Source organism: Moschus berezovskii, chromosome X, assembly GCF_049115385.1.
Source record: "Moschus berezovskii isolate FMDL1 chromosome X, NW_MosBer_1.0, whole genome shotgun sequence".
Classification (NCBI taxonomy): domain Eukaryota; kingdom Metazoa; phylum Chordata; class Mammalia; order Artiodactyla; family Moschidae; genus Moschus; species Moschus berezovskii.
Window position 1 is genome coordinate 95,163,349 of NC_142488.1, and position 12,674 is coordinate 95,176,022.

At 43.9% G+C, this 12,674-nt stretch overlaps 1 protein-coding gene across 1 annotated transcript; it reads right to left on the reverse strand.

Moving 5' to 3' along the window:
• Positions 1-8,001: 8,001 nt before the first annotated feature.
• Positions 8,002-8,505, reverse strand: LOC129535182 (histone H2B-like). The gene has a single exon (XM_055393811.2). The coding sequence runs from the start codon at positions 8,503-8,505 to the stop codon at positions 8,002-8,004; it is 504 nt and encodes a 167-aa protein (XP_055249786.2).
• Positions 8,506-12,674: the final 4,169 nt, after the last annotated feature.

Sequence of the window (12,674 nt, forward strand, 5' to 3'; positions counted from 1 at the left end):
AGCCATCTCTAGTCTTTCCCGTTCTATTGTTTTCCTCTATTTCTTTGCACTGATCACTAAGGAAGGCTTTCTTAACTCTCCTTGCTATTCCTTGGAACTCTGCATTCAAATGGGTATATCTTTCCTTGTCTCTTTGCTTTTCACTTCTCTTCTTTTCACAGCTATTTTTAAGGCCTCCTCAGACAGCCATTTTGCTTTTTTGCATTTCTTTTCCAAGGGGATGGTCTTGATCCCAGTCTCCTGTACAATGTCACGAACCCCCGTCCATAGTTCTTCAGGCACTTTGTCTATCAGATCTAATCCCTTGAATCTATTTGTCACTTCCACCATGTAATTGTAAGGGATTTGATTTAGGTCATACCTGAATGATCTAGTGGTTTTCCCTACTTTCTTCAATATAAGTCTGAATTTGGCAATAAAGAGTTCATGATCTGAACCACAGTAAGCTCCCAGTCTTGTTTTTGCAGACTGTATAGAGCTTCTCCATCTCTGGCTGCAAAGAATATAATCAATCTGATTTCGGTGTTGACCATCTGGTGATGTCCATGTGTAAAGTGTTCTCTTGTGCTGTTGGGAGAGGGTATTTGGTATGACCAGTGCAGTCTCTTTGCAAAACTCTATTAGCCTTTGCCCTGCTTCACGCTGCACTTCAAGGCCAAATTTTCCTGTTACTCCAGGTATCTCTTGACTTCCTACTATTGCATTTCAGTCCCCTATAATGAAAAGGACGTCTTTTTTGGGTGTTAGTTCTAGAAGGTCTTGTAGGTCTTCATAGACCCGTTCAACTTCAGCTTCTTCAGCACTGCTGGTCAGGACATAGACTTGGATTACTCTGATATTGAATGGTGGCCTTGGAAACAAAGAGATCATTGTGCATCCAAGTACTGCATTTCAGACTCTTCTGTTGACTATGATGGCTCCTCCATGTCTTCTAAGGGATTCTTGCACACAGTAGTAGATATAATGGTCATCTGAGTTAAATTCAACCATTCCAGTCCACTTTAGTTTGCTGATTCCTAAAATGTTGACGTTCACACACACTTGCCATCTCCTGTTTGACCACTTCCAATTTGCCTTGATTCGTGGACCTAACATTCCAGTATTGCTCTTTACAGCATCGGACTTTCCTTCCATCACCAGTCCCATCCACAACTGGGTGTTGGTTTTGCTTTGGCTCCATCTCTTCATTCTTTCTGGAGTTATTTCTCCACTGATCTCCAGTAGCATATTGGGCACCTACCCACCTGGGGAGTTCACCTTTCAGTGTCCTATGTTTTTGCCTTTTCATACTGTTCGTGGGGTTCTCAAGGCAAGAACACTGAAGTAGTTTGCCATTCCCTTCTCCAGTGGACCACAGTTTGTCTGAACACTCCGTCATGAGCTGTCCGTCTTGGGTGGCCCTACACGGCATGGTTCATAGTTTCACTGAGTTGGACAAGGCTGTGGTCCATGTGATCAGGTCGGTTAGTTTTCTGTGATTGTGGTTTCAGTCTGTCTGCCCTCTGATGGAGAAGGATAAGAAGCTTATGGAAGCTTCCTGATGGGAGGTCCTGACTGAGGGGGAAACTGGGTCTTGTTCTGATGGGTGGGGCCATGCTCAGTAAATCTTTAATCCAATTTTCTGTTGATGGGTGGAGCTCTGTTCCTTCCCTCTTATTTCAGTTCAGTTCAGTTCAGTTCAGTTCAGTCGCTCAGTCGTGTCTGACTCTTTGCGACCCCGTGAATCACAGCACACCAGGCCTCCCTGTCCATCACCAACTCCCGGAGTTCACTCAAACTCATGTCCATCGAGTCGGTGATGCCATCCAGCCATCTCATTCTCTGTCGTCCCCTTCTCCTCCCACCCCCAATCCCTCCCAGCATTGGAGTCTTTTCCAGTGAGTCAACTCGTCGCATGAGGTGGCCAAAGTATTGGAGTTTCAGCTTTAGCATCAGTCCTTCCAATGAACACCCAGGATTGATCTCCTTTAGAATGGACTGGTTGGATCTCCTTGCAGTCCAAGGGACTCTCAAGAGTCTTCTCCAGCACCACAGTTCAAAAGCATAAATTCTTTGGCCATCAGGTTTCTTCACAGTCCAACTCTCACATCCATACACGACCACGGGAAAAACCATAGCCTTGACTAGACGGACCTTGGTTGGCAAAGTAGTGTCTCTGCTTTTTAATATACTATCTAGGTTGGTCATAACTTTCCTTCCAAGGAGTAAGCGTCTTTTAATTTCCTGGCTACAATCAGCATCCGCAGTGATTTTGGAGCCCCCCAAAATAAAGTCTGACACTGTTTCCACTGTTTCCCCATCTATTTCCCAGGAAGTGATGGGACCAGATGCCATGATCTTCGTTTTCTGAATGTTGAGCTTCAAGCCAACCTTTTCACTCTCCTCTTTCACTTTCACCAAGAGGCCTTTGCGTTCCTCTTCAGTTTCTGCCATAAGGGTGGTGTCATCTGCATATCTGAGGTTATTGATATTTCTCCCAGCAATCTTGATTCCAGCTTGTGCTTCTTCCAGCCCAGCGTTCCTCATGATGTACTCTGCATTTAAGTTAAATAAGCAGGGTGACAATATACAACCTTGACGTACTCCTTTCCCTATTTGGAACCAGTCTGTTGTTCCATGTCCAGTTCTAACTGTTGCTTCCTGACCTGCATACAGGTTTCTCAAGAGGCAGGTCAGGTGGTCTGGTATTCCCATCTCTTTCAGAATGTTCCACAGTTTATTGTGATCCACACAGTCAAAGGCTTTGGCATAGTCAATGAAGCAGAAATAGATGTTTTTCTGGAACTCTCTTGCTTTCTCCATGATCCAGCGGATGTTGGCAATTTGATCTCTCGTGCCTCTTTACCTGGGGCCAAACTATGGTGGAGGTAATGAAGATAATGGCGACCTCCTTCAAAAGGCCCCATGCATGCACTGCTACACTCAGTTCCCCCAACCCTGAAGCAGGCCACCACTGACCTACATCTCCACTGGAGACCCCTGGACACTTCCAGGCAAGTCTGGGTCAGCCTCGTGTGGGGTCACTGCTCCTTTCTCCTGGGTCCTGGTGCACGCAAGGTTCTGTTTGTGCCCTTCAAGAGTCTATTTCCCAGTCCTGTGTAAGTTCTGGCCGCTCTATGGTGGGGTTAATGGCAACCTCCTCCAAGAGGGCTTATGCCATACCCAAGTCTGCTGCACCCAGGGCCCCTGCCCCTGCGGCAGTCCATTGCTGACCTGTACCTACACAGGAGACACTCAAACCCAGTTCTGTCTCAGTCTATGTGGGGTCTCTGGGTCCTGGTGCACACAAGGTTTGTTTGAGCCCTCTGAGTGTCTCTGGTGGAGGTGGGGTGTGATTCTAAATGCGAATTTGCCCCTCCTACCGTCTTGCTGGGGCTTCTCTGCCCTGGGATGTGGGGTATCTCCTCAGGGCCGCTCCAGTGCCGCACAGCCGTGGAAACCAGTATTGGCCAATAGGCTCCTGTATCCTTGCCTGGAGAACCCTGCTCCCTGACAGAGAAGCCTGGCAGGCCACAGTCTCCAGGGTCACAAAAAGTAGGACACTACCGAAGCGACCCCACGTGCAGACGCGCAAGACTTTTTTTGCCTGTGGCAGCTCTGCCCCAGTGAGAGTTGACCATGAAGGTGGCACAGCTGCTTGGCTTGCGGGGACCCTGGCAGCACCAAATGTGCAGGGACACGGACTGCCTCCACTGCAGGAGTTATGGCCCTATCAGAGTCTTTTTTCAAGCCTCTTGTAGCTGGCGATCAGAAGGCCTCTTTGGCCAGTCTTTCCCCGTAGCTCCACCCGTTCAGGCACTTAGAGGGCTTCCTTGCCTGGGGACCTTCTCTGTTGTTTGGCACATCAGGCACATATAGGGGCCCCCCTGGCTGGGGTCCTACTCTAGATTGGCACATCAGGCACTTAAAGGGGCATCCTGGGTGGGGTCCTACTCTGTAGTTCAGTGCGTCAGGTGCTTGCTGGGCCAGCCTCTCTATTGTTCAGCTGCCAATGCTGGCACTGTGGGGAGAGAGAGGCTATGGTGATGGCTCCACCCCCAAACGTGACTCAGCAGTATTGCCTAGCTTCCATGGCTGCCTGGCTTTCCTCCACAGGCATTTCCCACCACAGTCTCCTCCCTCACATCCCCTTGATCAGTCTCTCCACAGTCAACAGCAGCCCTCACTTTGGGATTGCTCCACAATCTCTAAACTCCAGCTACCAGCCGCTGCACCTTCCAGCGGATCTGCATCCCTGTCTTGGGTACGTATGGTTGCAAGGACTTTCTGATTCTCATTCCATTTAGGCTGCCACAGATCAGCTGTTTCACTCTCAGCCTTAAATGTTTCTCCTCTGACTCAGACAATTGCCCTGATGTGGGGATCAGACCCTTGCTTCAGTTCCCCCACCTGCCGAGGGCAGGTCCAGTCCTACTAACACTCCTGTTTTCCCCCCTAGTTCCTTCATCCTACCACAGTTTGGGTGGGTCTATATATTATTTTCCGCTGGTCAATGACTCCTGTCCACTCTCAGCTGGTGTTCTGCATGCACTTCTGTGTCTGAAGGTGTATTCCTGATGTATCCGTGGAGAGAGATGTACTCCATGTCCACCTATTCCTCTGCCATCTTGTTCTCCTGTATGAATTTTTAAAACAATTTCAAAAACCAGGAAATTAGAAAATTGAAATGTGTGTGAAATTTTTGTTTTGCCATTTCTGTACTATATATCAGTCCCCATTTATATATTTAAATGTTTGATTAACTAGGATATGTGGAAAATATATAAATAAACTGGGATATGTGGGGAAAGTATAGTAGAGGTAGTGGATGGGTATATCAGTTTCTTCACTTTATCTATTGCATATCACACATAAACTGCTTCTGAAGAACTCCATAGTACACTTTGGGAGAATGAGAATAAACCGGGAAATGAAGTTGCTAGGCAAATAATTTAGAACTTACCGAACTCTATCATGACTGACCTAGAGAAAACACCACAGCTGGGGTCAAGAGGTTGGAATTTTGTAGATCCTCCTAGCTTTTTTCTCATTGTTTTGCCGAGAGTCACATCCTTCAGAGATTTCTACATCCAATAACAGTGGTACTGATAAATTCTTTTTAACTTTAAAATTTTTTATGGATATATTCATGAGTTGCAATATTATATTTGTTCAGGTTTCAGTTCAGTTCAGTTCAGTCGCTCAGTCGTGACCGACTCTTTGCGACCCCATGCATCACAGCACGCCAGGCCTCCCTGTCCATCACCAACTGCCGGAGTTCACTCAAACTCATGTCCATCGAGTCGGTGATGCCATCCAGCCATCTCATTCTCTGTCGTCCCCTTCTCCTCCCGCCCCCAATCCTTCCCAGCATCAGAGTCTTTTCCAGTGAGTCAACTCTTTGCATGTTCAGGTTTACAACATAGTGATTCAGTTGTTTTATATATTATACTCTGTTTACATTTATTATTAGATAATTGGTATATTTCTCTATGCTGTACAGCATATCCTTGTTGCTTAACGTTCAAAATGAATAGTTTAAAATATAATGAAATATTAAGTTCTAATGAAAACCATTGTAAATTACAAAGGACTGAAATCGCAGAGTGCTTTCTCTCTCTCCAAGGATGTAGTAAGCTTGAAATCAATCTTTTAAAAAAGAAATAGGAGAATAGAACTATGGACAGGGGAAAGGGGAGGAGAGGGTGAGATGCATGGAAAGAGTAACATGGAAACTCACATTGCCATATGTAAAATAGATAGGCAACGGGAATTTGCTGTATGACTCAGGAAACTCAAACAGGGGCTCTGTATCAACCTAGAGGGGTGGGATGGGGAGGAAGATGGGAGGGAGTTCCAAAAGGGAGGGGATATATGTATACCCTAGGCTGATTCATGCTGAGGTTTGACAGAAAACAGCAAAATTCTGTAAAGCAATAATCCTTCAATTAAAAAATTAATTAATTAAAAAAATAAAAAATATCTCAAAACAAACAAAAATAAAAGGAATAGGAAAATCACCAACTACTTTGAAATTCAGCAATATACTTATAGAAACAAAAATGTCAGTGCACCAAGAAGAAAACACAATGGACATTAAATTCAGTAAATATTATCATAAGCAATAGCAGTCAAATACTTGAGGTAGAAGAAGGAGTCATCTTATTTCTCTTTATTGCTGAACATCCTCCTCCTCCTTATTTTGATGCAAGGAGCTAGAGACATGTCCCACAACAAGAAATGGATGCATGCATGTGCGCTAAGTCTCTTCAGTTGTGTCCGACTCTTTGTGACCCTATGAACTGTGGCCCACCAGGCTCCTCTGTCCCTGGGAATTATCCAGGAAAGAATACTGGAGTGGGTGTTCATGCCCTCCTCCAGGGAACCTTCTCCATCTAGGGACAGAACCTGGGTCTCCTGTGTCTCCTGCATTGCAGGCAGGTTCTTTACTACCAGCACCACCTGGGAAGACCCAAGAAATGGATGTGTGCATGCTAAGCTGCTTCAGTCGTGTCTGACTCTTTGAGACCCTATAGATTGTAACCTGCTAGGCTCCTCTGTCTATGGGACTTTGCAGCAAGAATACTGGAGTGGGTTGCCATGCCTTTCTCCAGGGCATCTTCCCAATCCAGGGATCGAATCCATGGCTCTTACGTTTCCCACCTAAGAAGGCAGGTTCTTTACCACTGGCACCACCTAGGAAGCCCCAAGAAATGGATGCCTGTACTTAAATTGCCATGGTTAAAAGCAGGTGCTTGAATGGAAAAACATCAGGGAAACTATCACCCCACGTTCCCACTCCATCTCTAGGCTGAGTGTCACAGGAAGGTTGTTGTTTGTTCAGCCCTCCTCACTCCACCATACGTTTGGCCAGTTGCTTTGGCTCATGGGCTACCAGTCCCTCGTTGGCTGATACTGTGGAGATTGTGGCTACGTTCGCTGTCACTGGACTATCCCATCATCCCTGCAAGTTTTCAATTCAGTCAGGATTTTTGTTTTTGTTTTTGAAAAAGCAAAATGTTCCAGGTTGCAAACAAAAAATAGGATCAGAGAAATCTGGATAAGGTAATTTCAGAAAATATGGTGCTTGATTCCAGATATTTAGAATTTTCTTATTTTACAGTGTTTGAGTCCCATTTTACACGTGGAAGTGAATTGGGATTGAAGGAATAGAATGGGTAAGTGTGATTTTTATATCTGCTCCTGCTGGTGCAGTGGTAAAGAATCTGACTTTCAATGCAGCAGACGAAAGAGACACAGCTTCTATCCCTTGGTCAGAAGGATCCCCTGGAGTAGGAAATGGCAACCCAGTTCAGTATTCTTGCCTGGAAAATTTCAAGGAGATAGGAGCCTTGCGGGCTCCTGTCCATGGGGTCAGAAAGAGTCGGACATGACTGAGTGACTGAGCACACATACACACACACACTGCTCTTTGTGTGCCTGCGTGCTACCTTGCTTCAGCGGTGCCCGACTCTTTGCAGACCCTATGGACTGCAGCCCACCAGGCTCCTCTCTCCATGGGATTCTCCAAGAAAGAATACTGGAGAGGGTTGCCATGCCCTCCTCCCGGGGATCTTTATGACCCAGGGATGGAACCTGCCTCTCCTGCGACTCCTGCATTGCAGGCGGATTCTTTACTGCTGAGCCACCCGGGAAGACCACACTGTTCTTTATCGGTTGCTATACCCCATATAAAAATCTCCGGATGATACCTAAATACAGATGGGAGGATGAAAATGGAAAAGGCCAATGAAACTTTTAGGGAAAGAATTTTGACCATGAAGATCCCTAAAATCGCTGAGAAACCACGAATAGAAATAACCATTTAGGAAAGTGACGAGTTGAAATACGTTAAGAATAAAGTACACGATTTTCCGTTGAACAAATGACACAACTGACACATATTGAAGTAAAGTTAATGAGGTTTTTAATGTTTTCTTTGGGGTAGAAATGCTTTAATGTAGGGCCTAAGGGGAAAACCCTTAAGTCTGGTTTGCGATGGTCAGGTAGTCCTGAGGCAGTTCATCTGCGGGTGTTGTATCTGATGACCGACTTGGTGGCCTCGGAAATGGCATACTTGCCGAGCTCCCCAGGCAGCAGAAGACGCACGGCTGTCTGGATGTCATTATTCATGATGGTGCAGCGCCTGGTGGAGCGGGCCAGGCGCCCGGCCTCTTCGGCAATCTGCTCAAACATGTCCTTCACGAACGAATCCAGGACATTCACGGCCTGGCGCGAAAGGCGCAGGCTGGGGTGCATTCCCCTCAGCACCCTTGGGAAATAGGTAGCGAAGCTGTCACGACGGCAGCCGCGGCGACGGCAGCCACGGCGACGGCGACAGCGGCCCTTAGCTGTCTTCTCTTTGGCCTTTGTCGGTTCCACATCATAGGACTCTGGTTTGGAGGCCTCTGTTTTCACAGTCTCTGTTTCAGAGGGCCCAACTTCGGAGGCGCCAGTTTCTACAAGGATCAGGCCCTCCTCACAGTTGTCAGATGGTTGGGCCATAGCAGAGCCACCGTTCCCCATAGCTCAGACGGAAGAACAATGAGGGGGTTGAAGGCCGTTGGCCGAGTTTATCAGCCCTGCTTTCCCTGACGTCACAGACACTGTCCATATCTGATTGGATAACATGCAAGGCAGGCCTGTTACTATGGCAGCCCATGTCACATGACATTGGACGTCCCACCTCCCAACTCCTGCCGTGCCCCTCCCCCACGTTTAACCCCCAGTCAGCCAAACTCAGTGAAAGCTAAGTTGAAAAATGAAATGATCAGTTAGAGCTTCCTGAGAGAGTATGACTGACCTCCATAACTCCAGCTCTTTCAGGCATCAGAGTGACTTGGTGGACATTTTACTCCAACACAGAATCTTCTCCTGATTGACCTACAGTGGCATGAGCAGAATGTCCTGGCTTCCTCAGCAGAGTGCTCCTGAAAATCATAGGAATTAAATGAACAGCTATTATCTCCAAAATTTATCGAAACCAATGATCAGTACGAAGAGAATGACAAAATCCCATTCTCCAAATACAGAACACAAACAGAAATAGGAATACTTACACATACACACTAAAAATATTTAACATTTTGCACATTTTAAATTGTTTTCTTAAACATTATTTAGGTCCCCCAAATACCACACATACTGGAATTGATTAATGATTTATAGCGGTTATTCCTCAAAAAAAAAAAAAAAAAAGATCAATCTTATTGCTGAAAAGCTAGCAGGGTGAGAGAAAACAAATAAAAAAAGAGAGAAATAAAATACCTAGAAATAAACTTACCTAAGGTGGTGAAAGTCCTGTACTTAGAAAAAATAAGACCCGTATCAAAGAAAGTGAGGATAATACAGAGGGAAAGGTTTACCTTGTTTATGGATTGGAAGAATTGATATCGTTAAAATAAACATGCTCTCCAAGGCAATCCACCTACTCAATGCAATTGCTTTGAATATACCAGGGCATTTTCCACAAATCTAGAACAGACAATTTTAAATTTTGTATGGAAAGGTGAAAGACCCTGAATCGCCAAAACCATCTTAAGGAAGATCAGAACTGGAGGAATCAGGTTCCCTGACTTCGAACTATATCAGAAAGCTACATTAATCCAGTCAGTATAGTATTGGCACAAAAACAGACATGTGGAACAGAAGAGAGAGCCCAGAAATAAACCTATGTGCTTGTGGTCAATTAATCTATAATAAAAAAGACAAGAATATACAGTGGAGAGAAGACAGTCTCTTCAATAAGTGGTGCTGGGATAACTGGATAGCTACATGCAATAAAGTAAAATTGAAACATTCTCTAACAGCGTATGCAAAAATAAACTCAAAATGGACTAAAGACCTAAATATAATACATATATTATGTAGGAAGTCATGTTAAGAAACAGAATCCATTAGATATTTTAATGAGCTGTGTTTCTTTCACATTTGTAAATTCAGAAATTAAATGAACACGTCAGTTATAAAAAAACATTAAAAATACAAAACAATTGGGTTTTAAAGAGATAACTGGGACCTCAAAGGTCTCTGATACACAGGAAATCTAGGATGGAGAAGGGAAAAGCAGTTTGATGTTGAAGATTGGAAGGGGGAGTAACACTAGTAATTATTCACTTCAGTTGATTGATGATTGAGGAAATAAGAGAGCCTAGTGAGCAATCACCTTGCACAAAATCAACCCATAGGAGATATGCATTTTGAACTAATTGTGGGCATATCTCCTGCCTCTTCCATCTTATTAAGGAACACCCATAACCATTTATGAGAGACAAGGTGGCCCCACCACAGTCAATTTGACAATTCTGTGAATGTTCAGTAATTTCATTTTACTATTTTATTTCTTCTTCCCTCTGTGAGGGAGAAGATAGCCTGCAATTCTCAATTGCTACAAAGTATTCTTTACACCTACAGTTGTAATTATTTCCTATTGTGTAGGATATAAGATGGACAGGGAGGCCTGGCGTGCTGTGATTCATGGGGTCGCGGAGAGTCGGACACGACTGAGCGACTGAACTGAACTGAACTGAAAGTACACCACTCTCAGCCAAACTTTGAGATAAAATCCTGATAATCCATGAAATCAAACTTTTCCTGAACCCTTCAGGAAAGGGACAGGGCTCTACAGGACAGAAAAAAACAGAAAATTTTCTTTAAACTGGCAGAGCCTTATGAGATAAAGGAAAAGAATTGAGGCCCTCATTTCATGCCAGTCAGAATGGCTACTATCCAAAAGTCTACAAGCAATAAATGCTGGAGAGGATGTGGATAGAAGGGAACCCTCTAACACTGTTGGTGAGAATGCAAACTAGTACAGCCACTATGGAGAACAGTGTGGAGATTCCTTAAAAAACTGGAAATAGAACTGCCATATGACCCAACAATCCCACTGCTGGGCATACACACCAAGGAAACCAGAATTGAAAGAGACACGTGTACCCCAGTGTTAATCTCAGCACTGTTTACAATAGCCAGCACATGGAAGCAGCCTAGATGTCCATCGGCAGACGAATTGATAAGAAAGCTGTGGTACATATACACAATGGGATATTACTCAGCCATTAAGAAGAATACATTTGAATCAATTGTAATGAGGTGTATGAAACTGGAGCCTATTATACAGAGTGAAGTAAGCCAGAAAGAAAAACACCAATACAGTATACTAATGTGGTAATGATAACCCTGTATGCGAGACAGCGAAAGAGACACAGATGTATAGAACAGTCTTTTGGACTCTGTGGGAGAGGGTGAGGGTGGAATGATATGGGAGAATGGCATTGAAACATGTAAATTATCATATGTGAAACAGATCGCCAGTCCAGGTTCAATGCATGATACAGGGTGCTCAGGGCTGGTGCACTGGGATGACCCAGAGGGATGGGATGGGGAGGGATGTGGGAGGGGGTTTCAGGATGGGGAACACATGTACACCCGGGGCAGATTCATGTCAATGTATGGGAAAACCAATACAATATTATAAAGTAAAGAAAAAAAAAAGGAAAGATATCTTAAAAATTGGGCAGAAATAAATGCAAAAGAAACAAAAGAGACCATAGCAAAACTCAACAAAACCAAAAGCTGGTTCTTTGAGAGGATAAACAAAATTGACAAACTGTTAGCCAGACTCATCAAGAAACAAAGGGAGAAAAATCAAATCAGTAAAATTGGCAATGAAAATGGAGAGATCACAACAGACAACAGAAATACAAGGGATCATAAGAGACTACCATCAGCAACTATATGCAAATAAACTGGACAACTTGGAAGAAATGGACAAATTCTTAGAAAAGTACAACTTTCCAAAACTGAACCAGGAAGAAATAGAAAATCTTAACAGACCCATCACAAGCACGGAAATTGAAACTGTAATCAGAAATCTTCCAGCAAACAAAAGCCCAGGTCCAAACGGCTTCACAGCTGAATTCTACCAAAAATTTAGAGAAGAGCTAACACCTATCCTAGCAAAACTCTCGCTGAAAATTGCAGAGGAAGGCAAACTTGCAAACTCATTCTATGAGGCCACCATCACCCTAATACCAAAACCTGACAAAGATGCCACAAAAAAAAAAAGAAAACTACAGGCCAATATCACTAATGAACATAGATGATGAACATAGATGCAAAAATCCTTAACAAAATTCTAGCAATCAGAATCCAACAATACATTAAAGAAATCATGCATCATGACCAAGTGGGCTTTATCCCAGGGATGCAAGGATTCTTCAATATCCACAAATCAATCAATGTAATACACCACAATAACAAATTGAAAGATAAAAACCATGTGATTATCTCAATAGATGCAGAGAAAGCCTTTGACAAAATTCAACATCCATTTATGATAAAGAACCCTCCAGAAGGCGGGAATAGAGGGAACATACCTCAACATAATAAAAGCTATATATGACAAACCCACAGCAAACATTATCCTCAAAGGTGAAAAATTGAAAACATTTCCCCTAAAGTCAGGAACAAGACAAGGGTGCCCACTCTCACCACTACTATTCAGCATAGTTTTGGCCACAACAATCAAAGCAGAAAAAGAAATAAAAGGAATCCAAATTGGAAAAGAAAAAGTAAAACTCTCACTCTTTGCAGATGACTTGATCCTCTACATAGAAAACCCTAAAGACTCCACCAGAAAATTGCTAGAGCTAATCAATGAATAAGGTAAAGTTGCAGGATATAAAATCAAC